The sequence below is a fragment of the Nycticebus coucang genome, chromosome 6, assembly GCF_027406575.1.
Source record: "Nycticebus coucang isolate mNycCou1 chromosome 6, mNycCou1.pri, whole genome shotgun sequence".
Taxonomy (NCBI): domain Eukaryota; kingdom Metazoa; phylum Chordata; class Mammalia; order Primates; family Lorisidae; genus Nycticebus; species Nycticebus coucang.
Genome location: NC_069785.1, coordinates 49,509,547 through 49,521,497, shown reverse-complemented (window position 1 = coordinate 49,521,497; position 11,951 = coordinate 49,509,547). Strand labels below are relative to the sequence as shown.

The 11,951-nt window shown below is 41.8% G+C and overlaps 1 protein-coding gene across 14 annotated transcripts in view; it reads right to left on the bottom strand.

The window, feature by feature from the left end:
• Positions 1–1,023: 1,023 nt before the first annotated feature.
• The window catches only part of SEMA6D (semaphorin 6D), a 639,731-nt gene continuing 628,803 nt past the window's right edge, over positions 1,024–11,951 (bottom strand). For 6 of the 14 annotated variants that reach the window (XM_053594672.1, XM_053594677.1, XM_053594673.1 and 3 more), the window contains 10 exons: positions 11,140–11,357; positions 10,900–11,031; positions 10,446–10,601; positions 10,187–10,360; positions 9,250–9,390; positions 9,069–9,146; positions 8,584–8,684; positions 8,153–8,209; positions 6,517–6,684; positions 1,024–4,735 (listed from right to left, as the gene is read on the bottom strand). In XM_053594672.1, coding sequence (XP_053450647.1) covers positions 3,447–4,735; positions 6,517–6,684; positions 8,153–8,209; positions 8,584–8,684; positions 9,069–9,146; positions 9,250–9,390; positions 10,187–10,360; positions 10,446–10,601; positions 10,900–11,031; positions 11,140–11,357 — 2,514 coding nt within the window. In that variant the 3' untranslated portion in view covers positions 1,024–3,446. The remainder of the gene's footprint in view (positions 4,736–6,516; positions 6,685–8,152; positions 8,210–8,583; positions 8,685–9,068; positions 9,147–9,249; positions 9,391–10,186; positions 10,361–10,445; positions 10,602–10,899; positions 11,032–11,139; positions 11,358–11,951) is intronic. The other 8 variants (XM_053594678.1, XM_053594679.1, XM_053594682.1 and 5 more) reach the window with 8 other exon arrangements.

The following is an 11,951-nucleotide window of genomic DNA, read 5'->3' as shown; positions in this document are numbered from 1 at the left end:
CTCCAACAGTCTGAGGGACAGCGAATTGGTCCCGTTTAAAAGTTTGAAGATGCCTGCTCTAGAGCATGCCATGATAGGAATAAAAAGATTCCTCCTGATAGCACTGAACTAACACTGAAATGCAACTCCCTACATCGTAAAAGAGAATAAAGGAAGGTGGCCATTCCTGCTGCTCGCCAAAGCAGCTGCTGAGGCTCCTTCGCAAACATGGCCAAGCCGGAGGCGCCAAGTTGCGTTTGGCCAGGAGTAGCCATTAGAACCAAGAGGGCAGGGATTGCTACAAGCAGGCCCATGTCTCTCACAAGTGGCTGGCTGGACATCCACCTCCATGAAGGGCGATGACAGCAGCCACCCACTGCTGACATGCTGAGGAAGAACCCCGCAGCCATGATTTTATCCTCCATTTCAGGATTTGGGGAAGCTATCTCCTAATGTATCCCACTCAGTTAAAACGATGGAATTGAGAAACTGCAAATACCTAACACTAAGAAATGTTCACAAGATCTCTACTAGCACTTATAATTTTTTTTTAAGTTAAGCCATATTTATTCTTTTATTTATTTATTTTCACAGTTTTTGGCCAGGGCCAAGTTTGAACCCACCACCTCCGGTAAATGGGGCCAGCGCCCTACTCCTTGAGCCACAGGCGCCGCCCAAGCACTTATAATTTTGAACTGAAGTTACATTAAACAGTGTTTGTGGCCCTATGAATCAAGAGTTTTAAAAATGCCTGCTGAACTAGATATGTGTGTAAGCCACCTGTGTCTGACTGAAGCACTTGACCTCTGCAGTACAGGTCAGCTGGTTTTCTGAAGCGTTTCTGTTTCTTTTTTCGGGGGCTCTGGCCTTTAGAATCAGTGTTGCAAGACAAGAATGGTGGTGAAAACTTGACCAGGTAGCAAATGTTCCAGATAAGAATTTTTTGGCAGAAATTGGAAAAGAAAACTTGTTACTGGTGTTGACTTGAAAATATTTTAATAAATAGGATATGTTATAAACCTCCTTAAAACCAAGAGACAGGTTATGATTTGTATATTTTATTTTGACTTTACATGCGGTGTTAAAAACCCAAAGTACATATTATTTACACATCCACAATACAAGTTTACAAGATATCTATACATGTTAAAGTACTCTATAAAACAGTATAGAGCCACTTCACTTTAGGGTTACTTTTTATGCCGTACCATTAAAAAAGATACAATCTGTGTTTACCTTTGCACAAATGGATAAAGCATTTAAAAATTAAATTATCAGGATAGAGATTAGATTTAATGTTAGAAATTTCAACATAAATACTGATAGAACTCACATTACGAACTAGGAGGCAGCACAATGTTACAAAATGTTATCGGGCGAGGGTCACATAAAGTTACTGTTCCGTTTTACACACGCTGGGATTAATATTGGTAAGGTGAATTCAAACACATGTGTGTTGGTGGTGGACTGAGTTGTTTTATCATTGGTTGGTTTTATTTATTGTTAATCTGTAATATTTTAGTTGCAGAGCTGAAGTGTTTCAAAAACAGAAGTTTCAGCTTTCAAGCTTCTAGAGATCCCAGGAAATCATGTTCCTTGCAAAACAATGTTCTCAAAGGAGAAGAATAACTGTTATCAGTATTGTATGTTCTGTAGAAAAATGATCTGGTCTTCTACAACCTGTCCTCCCCCAAGTAATGGATAGCATGAATGTTATCACAAGAAATCAGCAGAACTTGTTTGCCTGACTAAGTCGGGAGCGTTCCTCGGTCTTGGTACTTTCTAGCTTAGGTTCAACAAACAACTGTGTGGTGTGTGGCATATGAACTGAAATAGTCATCAGGGTTGCACATCAGCAGCTGTAAATGGTTTCTGCCGAACTACTTATAGATGACTCTATATGGTTTCCGCAGGTGCCACATTATCCGGGAAACCTCCTCTGAGTTCACATTATCGATGTTGCATCCTTAGGAAAGCAGGAGTGGAATGTTTATCATGGCAAAGGATGTAATGCGGCTACTAGGGTGGAGTGTTTAACAAATTAATCGTTCTAGGGTTCTTTTTTATGATATTTTTAAAAGTCTTTTCAGGTGCTGGTTGGAAAACATTTACAACTGGCACTCCGTAGAGAATGTGCTCTATTGAAAACACTTGACATATTTTAGTACTTCTATCATTCTCATGAATAAGGCACAAAATGCACAGATTCAGGTAAACTCACATGTGGTATTTACAGTATACTGTCATTACCTGCATGACTTAGGAGAAAACTCTCACGTAACACGACATGGACAACATGATTGCACCACTGTTAGGGTTTCACAGACTGTTTCTGTTAAGCCAATTACACTTCCTTTCATATGTGTTTCTTTTCTCTTTTTTTTATTTTTATTTTATTTTTATTTTTTTACCTTGGGGGTAGGAGGAGCCAAAGGAGAAGAAATTTTACTACCTGGGGAAGAAAAACAAACACAATCAAAATAAAACTGTATTAGTGTGTCCAAGGTTAAACAGGGTGACTCAGGCTTTGACTCACAGTGGACAGGTACATTTTACTACTGTATACTGGTAGAGAAATCAAGGATACCTCTTACTGTCTCGATCTCTTTAAGCTGGCAAGACTGGAATAGAAGTTTTAACGAATAGCAGCACAGTATTACTTGCAACTCTTACATTCTGGCATTGGGTACCACTAAATCAAGTTCACCATTGTCACGATCAAAGGAGCCTTGGTTTTATTCCTTTTTCAAAGCTGAACCCAATGGACTGCTGTGGGAAAAAGTTACGGTCTTCTTGTTCAGTCATGCTCAATGTAAACAACTCCATAGCACAGAAAGATGCGATGAGCATCTAAACAGATCCTAGTGGGCACAAACACACACACACACACACACACACACACTCGCAACACAGTTTGCGGGTGGCATGGAAAAAATGCCACGCGTGGAAAAAAATGCTACAGTTTGGGTCAAGGATTGAATTTTCAGCAAACTGCTTGGTAATCTACAAGTTCATTTCTTTGAGACATTACCATTTTTTTTTTTGACATTTGTGCAAGAGGCAAGGTGAATGCATACATATTAAAATGTTCACATTTAATGGGAAGACCACACATAATGGCAGTCTTAATTGAACCCATTTTCAAGTATTTGTTCACAGATTCTTCTGAGTACTGTATCAGCTCATCAGACTGGTAAGGTAGCCCCTGGGAGCTACTGGTCTCTTTAGCTTCAAACAAAAGAAATGGAATGACCAGCACCTTCCTTTGTTTTCGGGCAAGTACACAGAAGGCTTGCTGCGGTAGCTACACGTGGCAAGTTCTGATGTTGCCAAAGTCAGGAAGAGTTTCTTTGGCCACTTGGTTCTCTTAAATACAAGCAAGTCCCTTGTCTGAAGGTATCCTCACGACATCATCCTCTCAACAACAGGGACAGGATAAAGCCACACGAGAATAGCACACTTGAGGCCTAGTACGTGTATTTGTTGAGTGGTCTGACAGATGGGGTTTGAGGAACAAAGGAAGGCTTTGGTGGCACATCAGGTTTTAAGGACGGTGTCCTCTTTAGCCCCGTCCTAGGAAGGGTGCCATTACTGGTGTAGCTGCTTTGTCTGGAGAGGGAAGGCTGCAGATGGACACTCACTGGAGCCCCCTGAATATAGTCCACCTTTGCCCCTGTTGGGGTGGGCATATATCCTCCTCGGTTCATACTAGGCTGTCTGGATAACAAAACACCATTTGGTGAGTTTAAGTTTTTAGGCATAGCAGATATAGAGTGCCTCTGGGAGGAATTTTTGTGATAACCCCTTTGTCTTTCCAGAGAAGTCATGGGGACTCCAGGAGTGGTGGGGACATCCACTCGCTTGGTTGGGCTATTTCTGGGGAGAGTGGAAGGAGGGGAGTACAGAGATGCTTCCCGGTTAGGGACCTTCGGTGGGACCTCAGACATGGGTCCCACAGGATCCAGCATGAGGGTCTGGTGGGCCATTGGGATGTCTCCCATGATGGCTTTGGGGTTGCTATTTGGGTCATTTAGATGCTTCAGGAGATCGTTGAGGGTATTTCTGGAGTCCACAGAACGCCGGTGATCTCTCTTACTGGCTGACTTTGTGAAAGGATGATCAATGTTTTGAAGCTTCTTCTCAGCTTTGTGAGCATTGGAGTTTGAAAAAGATGTGTTGTAGTCATGGGTGGCATTTGGAAGAACAATGGCACTAGGAATGTGCCCATGACTTAGTGGGGAATGAGGAGGAGGACTAGAGGGAAAAAACTGAGGGGTTTCTTTCCTTGAAGCCCCGTGGCCATGGGCCTTGTCTGAGTGGCTCTTCATGGCCTGCAGGGTCTTCTGGTGGAGCACAGGAGTAGACTCAGGGGTGGGCAGGGCAGCCAGCTCTGGAGGCTGCCCTCGATGGTCCGTGACCATGGACTTTGTGTCTCCATTGGGTGGTAGCTCTTTCCGACTGGTCAGCAGGTTACTATATAGTTTAGGAGAATCAATGTTCTGCTGGTATTCCTTGACTGGACTGTCAAAGAGACCATTCAGTTTGGCAAAACTTCCACTGGAGTCTGTGCACGACTGGGCAGATTCAGCATCTTTATGGATTTTTCTGTTTTTTCGAACAAACATGTCTCGATAGCAGTATACCGCCACACCCGCAATGAACGCCCCCAATACAAACGCGGCAAAGACACAGGTGATGAGGACGTTCATGTGCACCATCTGGTTGGACTCTCCAGACTGGACCTCCCATCGTACACCTGCAACAGACACACGGGAAAAGTGTGAAAGAGATGCTTTTTAAAAGTAATATTAAACAGTAAATGGCTTTCAATAAGCCAACACCACCTTCACATGGTCCATATGCTCAGCCTGGAGGATCAGGTAAACTCCAGGGCTTCATGAATTATATTTTTTTTATAATAATAATGGGATTCCCAGAGATAGATCTGACTACTGCAAGTGCCAGCATAACTCTAATCTCCCACTCCTCTGTATTTCTCTCCCAACCCCTCTTAAAACAGTTATTATACAACATTAGGAATTATAAGTTTCTACCTACAAAATAGTTAGAAAGTGTACATTTCTTCAACAGCTAATTTTAAGCTCATTAAATGTATTATCACACAATAGTCTCTTAATTCCTCAATCAGGATTGAAGGGTAACTGTTGGGATTGGGGAAATGTATGAATGCATGTAAATATATACTATGCTAAAATATCATTCTAATACAACTATGCTAACTTAACTAAAATCAAAACACATCATTTGTTCATAAGCTAAATGTATCTGTTTGGTCACTGTAACCTACAAACACAGACTTTCATGTTTGCTTTGCTTTTGTTTTTTTTTTATAGCATCTTGGGATGAAGCGCTCTTGAATTTCCTGCCATGTAAGACAACCTAGACAGTCTAGGAAACACAGTATGCATTTATGAAGTAACATCATTAAGTCATTTGGAGATATTTGAAAATATTTAAATTAGACCTAGAAAAGGAAGAGTTAATTAGTTTGTAATTATCGGAATTTTCAGCGCAACCACAGACATCTAACAGCCAATCAGAGAAATGTTAGTCTAAGAGGTATCCAAGTCTGTTACGTGCTATCGGCACAGCTATCCCAGAGTAAGGTTAAGTTGGTGATTTTGAAGATTCTGCTACTTTGGGTTAGTACTAAGGCCTTTGCACATTAGTTGTTTGTAATCAATGTTCAGGGTTATGGAATTCAATGGCATTATGAAGGACCAGGAAAGAAAATGGAAAAAAATGGAATTATTAAAGAAAGCAAAGCAGAAAGGACAATGATTATAACTGTTTACAACAAAAACATATAAAACTAAAATCAAAAGACGTAAATCATAAATGACAATGCAGCGCCATAAAAACTGATTGGAAACCTGATACCATAGTTCAGTAAGCACTAAATAATAGATTTTTCTTTCTGGGGCAATGTATCTAATAAGCTCATTCAACAAGCAGCTATTTTATATCTGCTTCTATTATGGGCTGAAAATGATAGTTATGGACAAACGCTCTGTCATGTTTTATTGCTTGCGGCATTCAAGCAACTTACATCTTACATAAGCTTTTCCTACACATTCGGAATCAAAGCTAAACAAGAAATTGGGAAAGGCTCCTAGACACAATATCTGATATCAGGATATTTGCAATTAATGAGTTTTGTTTTTTTATGTTGCTGGGGTGACCGTTGAAATTCTCTTCTATCTATCAGGCTCTCTGCTGCTTCAGACAGAAATCAACACAGATTAGATTGTCTGAGCGGCTGCTTCACCAACCCCTTCTTTAACAGCTTTCCACCTCTTTCATCTTTGAAGGAATGCACTCAGATAAAAGCACGGAGAAGCGCAGAGACTGTGGTCAGGGGAGGTGGATGCACAGTCGTAGCAGCTCCTCCGAGGTTCAGCTCTGGAAAAACCACACACTCCCCAGCAAAGTTAGGGATCAGGTTTCACACGCCTCAGCAAAGTTAGGGATCAGGTTTCCACACAGTTAGAGATGAGTTCCCTGGAGAGGCCTTACCCTTTGGGATACCTGATAAAGGATCAGTAAAATCAGAAGTGTTTGGGTCATCTTGAACTACAAATTTCCGGGAGCTCGTCAGTTTAGGTCTCCAGGTATCAACCACTTTAGGTGTAATTTCTGGGATACTTGCCATTGTGGTAACAGAAGATGAAGATACCTCCATGTCTGTGGTGGCAAACAGATTTTTATTAACATGGGTAGTGTCAGCAGATCTTTCTGATTGGTTGGTTGCATTTTTAAGTAAAGTTTAACTAAATTTTATGAGAAAGCTTGTTCTAGGATTTCACAAAAACACACCTCAGAAAGACTACATCAGGTTCCTTTCTTGTAAAGGACTAAACATGAACAGTAAAGACATATTAAACAGATTTCAAAATCAAGATACTCAGAAGGTTCCTACTGAAGCCCCTGTGGTTGTTAATGATACTTGTGAAAAAGTTAATACAAATTTCAGGGCAGAATTACTATTTTCTCATTCTCTTCTGAGAAAACATTTTAGTTCTTTTTGTATATTAAAAGAGCACTTTCAGAGATGGTTGGAAACTGGATAGCCTGCCTTGGGAGAAGCTACAATATAACTTCATCACGAAGTTCCTGGAGTTGATAAACCAGCTCTGCCAAGGGGCTATTCAGGTTTACCATGGACCTCCTGTCCACTTACAGATTATCCACTGCCTTGAGGCCCTACCATTCATAGGGGGTAAAACATGAAAGCAGGCGCAAACTACACCTGCACCCTCCAAAATGCCTAGGGAGTTTCTTCCAAAGAGTTAGCGGTAACTAATGCAAAAGCAATGGTATTTACAAACTGAACAAGGGCCTTCTGATATACAGGATCTGCCGTCTTTTTCTCACCCTAAGGAATGAACCTGCTGGCAAGTTTAGAAACAGTAATAGGACCAGGAGTGACTTGATCTTTAAGCATGTCTATTATGAATTCCCAACAATTTTTCTTTAGAAATGTAAGCACACACTTACAGGCTAAAACCTCAGAGACCCCAATTCAGACTGGCACAATAGTCATAAATGAAGGTGCCAAAACAGACACAGGCAGAAAGGCGTGGGGAGCCCGCTGGGCTCAATACAATCTCAATACATCAAGACCCAGCTTCATTCCACGGAAGCTTCTTTTCACACCACTGAGACCACAACATTCAAAGGTTCCAAGATTACCATATATCATTCAAAAAAAAAAAAATCTATGAAAGTTAAAATACACATTTTTTGGAAATGTGTATTTGTTTACTAGGTCTTAGGAAAGGTGAAGAGAGATGGGGAGAATAATGAAATTCCACCATCCGTGAAATACAGATGGCCAGAGGGAGCATTCACGATGCAGAGGGGTGAGGAAGAAGAAAGCTTGGGTGGGCGGGCGTGCAGCTGGAATGCAGTCTATGTTAACCCAGTAGGTTTTTCAAAAAGGATGTGCCTTGGTCAATGATGAACCAATAACATGCTACACAGGGTGAGGTGCTACGTAAGAAGAGTCTTTTGGTACTGTCAGTGGGATTATGAATCAAAGCAGAAAAATGAAGGGCTGCCAAACTGCGCAAAAGGTGGGGAGAAGGGGCTGAAAATGCTGAACTGAAGGAAAGAAAAGGTTGTTAATTCAAAAAAATTAAAAAAAACTAACCAGACGTTGGACCGCCAAATATTTTGTAATCTGGTGTAGTTGAAGTAGGCAAAATTTCTAAAAGAATTAAAGGAACAAGTAATCAGTGAAAAGTAACCAAAAGAAAGCAAAAATTTACGAATTCCAATTAACTAAAAAAGTAGGAAAAAAAAACAACAACCAAAAAAGACTATAAATTAAAAGATTAGCCTACTGGATAGACTACCTCTCTCTAGATCTCCTACCAAATTATAAATGGTGAAGGAAAAGACAAAGTAAGACTCTTTTCTAATGTATCCCCATGAACAAACAGCTCAGCTTTTGCGAAGTTTAAGTTCAGTGCTAGGTGGTATGTGTCCCAAAGTCATTAAAAAGACTGGTCATAAAATAATGTCCACGTGCAAATGTTGTCAAAAGGAAGCTCCAGGAGGGAATGGAAGATTCTGTCTTACCATGGCAGTCCCCTAGATGGGCTGTGTGGCCGTATTCTGTGTCTTGTTCATATCCTCCAGCACTGTGGTTATGGAAAGCAAAGAAGTCTTCAGTTAACAACCTTCATAGGAACACGAGTGACAGCCAGAGCAGAACCAAGAACATAGACGGATAGTAAAAATGGGCAGAGAGAAAAAAAAAAATCAACATTTCAACTTAACTTGCTGTAATACCTATTTCCTTTCAAAGTTTGTCAACTACAATGTTCAAGGGAATAGAAGATAATTATTTTTTTCTCTCCATCCATTTCCCTTAAGTGTGATTATATCTATCATCTCCCTTCTCACATCTCCAGGTTTTCTTGTTTCTTTCTCTTCCATACCAAAAATAAAATAAAAAAAGAAAGGAAAGCAAAGTAATATACGTGGAAGTTTGTTACAGTTTCTAGCTTTAGAGAGCCTTGGGAAGACAGTGCATCCTGGCTTGCATGACAAAGTATACTTACAGCATCCCTGGGGTCACTCTACCACAGGCTCCCTGGCTTAACCAGCCACAATACGGGTCACGAGAGGCAAGACAAGACCTGTGTTAAACCGAACAGAATGCGACTTGGATTTCCTCATTATCAAAGTTTTTTTTTTTTTTTTCCCTGCAATACCAGAATAAGTAAAGAAACATGAGCTTACTTTTTACATGATCCATAACGCTCACAGCGGCTGAGGGGAATGCGGATAACGCAGCTAGAGAAAGCCACATATAAAGCGTGGTGATCTTTATCCAACTGCAATGCGATGACCTTTTTGTCTTCCTCGTTCTCAGCACTGCACCTATTTTGTGGAATACATTTTGGAGCCATATGTTGAGTCAGTCAAGTGTGGTTTGGTTTAGCAATTACTGAGAGCTGGAGAAATCTTAAGAAATCGTCTTCGTAACAAACCAGGCAAGTGCACAGTTAGGGAAATAATTACGAGATTCATCTACTACTTCTCTGCATGATTGGCTAGACATTGGCTAACTTTCTGGCTGGACAAAGGGCTTCGGTAAGATTGTTTTCCTGTGAAGGGGCTCAAAGGGAATTGCATTTGTGAAGGCCATGTTAGACCACTGGGAATGAGAAGCGTAATGTGTTAATGCATTTAAATCTTCCTGTGATAGATGTTCCTGGGTCTCTCTTTAGTTCCATTTGTCTCACCTATTTCTTGTTTGTTTCAATGACCCAATCTCTTACATATCAATGGTCGGAAGAAAATGCTTACCCAGAATCATATTCTATGTGTGTGCGCACATGTGCACTTACAACTGTTTGTTGCCATGTGGCATCATGGAACATATCTGCAATGTACAAGGGGTGCTACTAAAACACCCTCATTTTCCATAGGTGAAAAACATGGGCTGAATTGTTTTTAAACTCATCAACTGCTCACCTCCTTGCCCTAGTGGGCTCATGAATTATAAAACAAAACAAAAAACAACAGGATTTATTATGGTTCAATGAGGGAAAAAAAACCCCACTAATTTGCCAAACCACTACTAATTTAGACGGCTAAAAAGAAACTGTTAGATGAAACACACACGGGAAATTTTTCAGCAGTGCTGAAGCGCCTTCTGGTAAAATATACCTACTTTGCGTGGTTGTAAGCTTCAATCTCTTCCAGTAATACGCTGTCATTCAAAGAGAGTGGACTGGTCTTTGCCAAAACTTTAAGTACCACGCCAGCTTCAGAGCCAACAAAGATGACTGTGTAGTTCTGGTAGGGGCCGGCAGAACGGTCCACTGCGATGGCCGTCAGCCTGTACCTGCAGGAGGAGGCGGCGCACATCAGAGGGAGGGTGACCAGAAGAGAACAGGGCAGGAGCGGGCCGCTGTCCCCAACAACCTCACCTGACCCGAGTCTTTGTGAACCAGGGCTCATCGGCAATGGGTGGAACTGCGGAGTCCATCAGGGGGTGGGATTTGATGAACGACAGGGTTTCATCCGGGAAATCGATGGAGGTTTTATAACCTTCAGCAAGGTCATGTTTTGCACAGCAGCCAGGCCTGAAAGGAAAATAGTATTGTTTTATCCCCCTACTCCCCCCACACACTGCATCTAAGGAGTAAGTGTAAAGTCTGAAAGAACAGGATGGAAAGAGGGGAGTGAGTGAACCCTGAGAAGCGATGCTGTTTCCCTGAATTCAATGGATTCTCCACACTCCCGCTCGCAAGTCCCAAGGCCATGTTTACTAACTTGGTCTGAGATGCTGCAGAGCACCCCCTTCCAGGTGTGGGAGATTGGCCCAGCTGCTTTCCGGGGATGTAAGTTCAAGACCAAACCAGCTTTGCCCTTTTTCTTTACCTTGGCTTTGGTACTTTGTCTTCGGGCACTGCTGTCCAAACGGAGTCTGGAGTTTTCTGTTCTTTAAATCGTCCTTTGAATACCTTTTCAATGTCATTCATGCTAAACGCACAGACTGCAGAACCAGGGATGCTGGAAAAAGGGAAAACCATCAGGAAGAGGCTGGTGGCAAGGGGCTGCCTCTCGGTTCTGACACGCATGTGCAGAACATCTTCTGAAGTGCCGGGGATCTGCCCTCACCTGTTGAGCTGGGTGGTAAACACCCCGACCACAGTGGGGATGCCATTGATTTGTATGATGTCTGTAATAGACTGCAGAACATCAAAGTAGAAAAATGAATCTCCAGGGACAGAACAGTTAAGCCGAGCCTTCAGAAATGAAGTCCAGTGTTTCTCCAGGACCCGCTGGGAGCCACCCATGTCGTTTTTACAGATTCGGGCCACACGGGAATAGACAGCCTGCCCAGGGGATAAAAGCAAAGCAACAGGGCTATGAGTGAGGAAGAAGAATGGAAACAAAATGATGCTATTTAAGGGATGGACAAAAGAAATTGCTAAAGATATATCTGGTTCAAAAGAATCTACTAGCGGCCTTCTCTCTAGGGGTCTGGACAGTAAGAATGTAAACTAGATTCACCTGTGAGAAAAGAAGGCCATGTCCCATTTTGCCAAACATGCTTCCCAAGAAATGAGCCATCTATCTGTCTTTCTGAATGAAAACCACTCCTGCACTTTGTCTCCAACTTCGCTTCTTGGGTTGTTAATGAAATATGCAAAGACAGGGTTGCAATGCTTTAAAATCACATGGGCTTTCACTGAAACACTCAAAATTGAATGGGGCTCCCACTTTCTAGTCTGCCTTTTGACACTGATAAAGAATAGACTATCTGCGGATTTCCAAAGAGTAAAAGCACCCACATCTCAAGGGTACCTGTGGAACACTTTCTGCGGTGGCAGGGAAAAGAAAGGAAACATTCCCAAGGCCGGGGCTGATGTTCGCACTCTGGCCATTGTTTTCTAGCAATTATTCTCGTGATAGCCACCCGCTTCTCT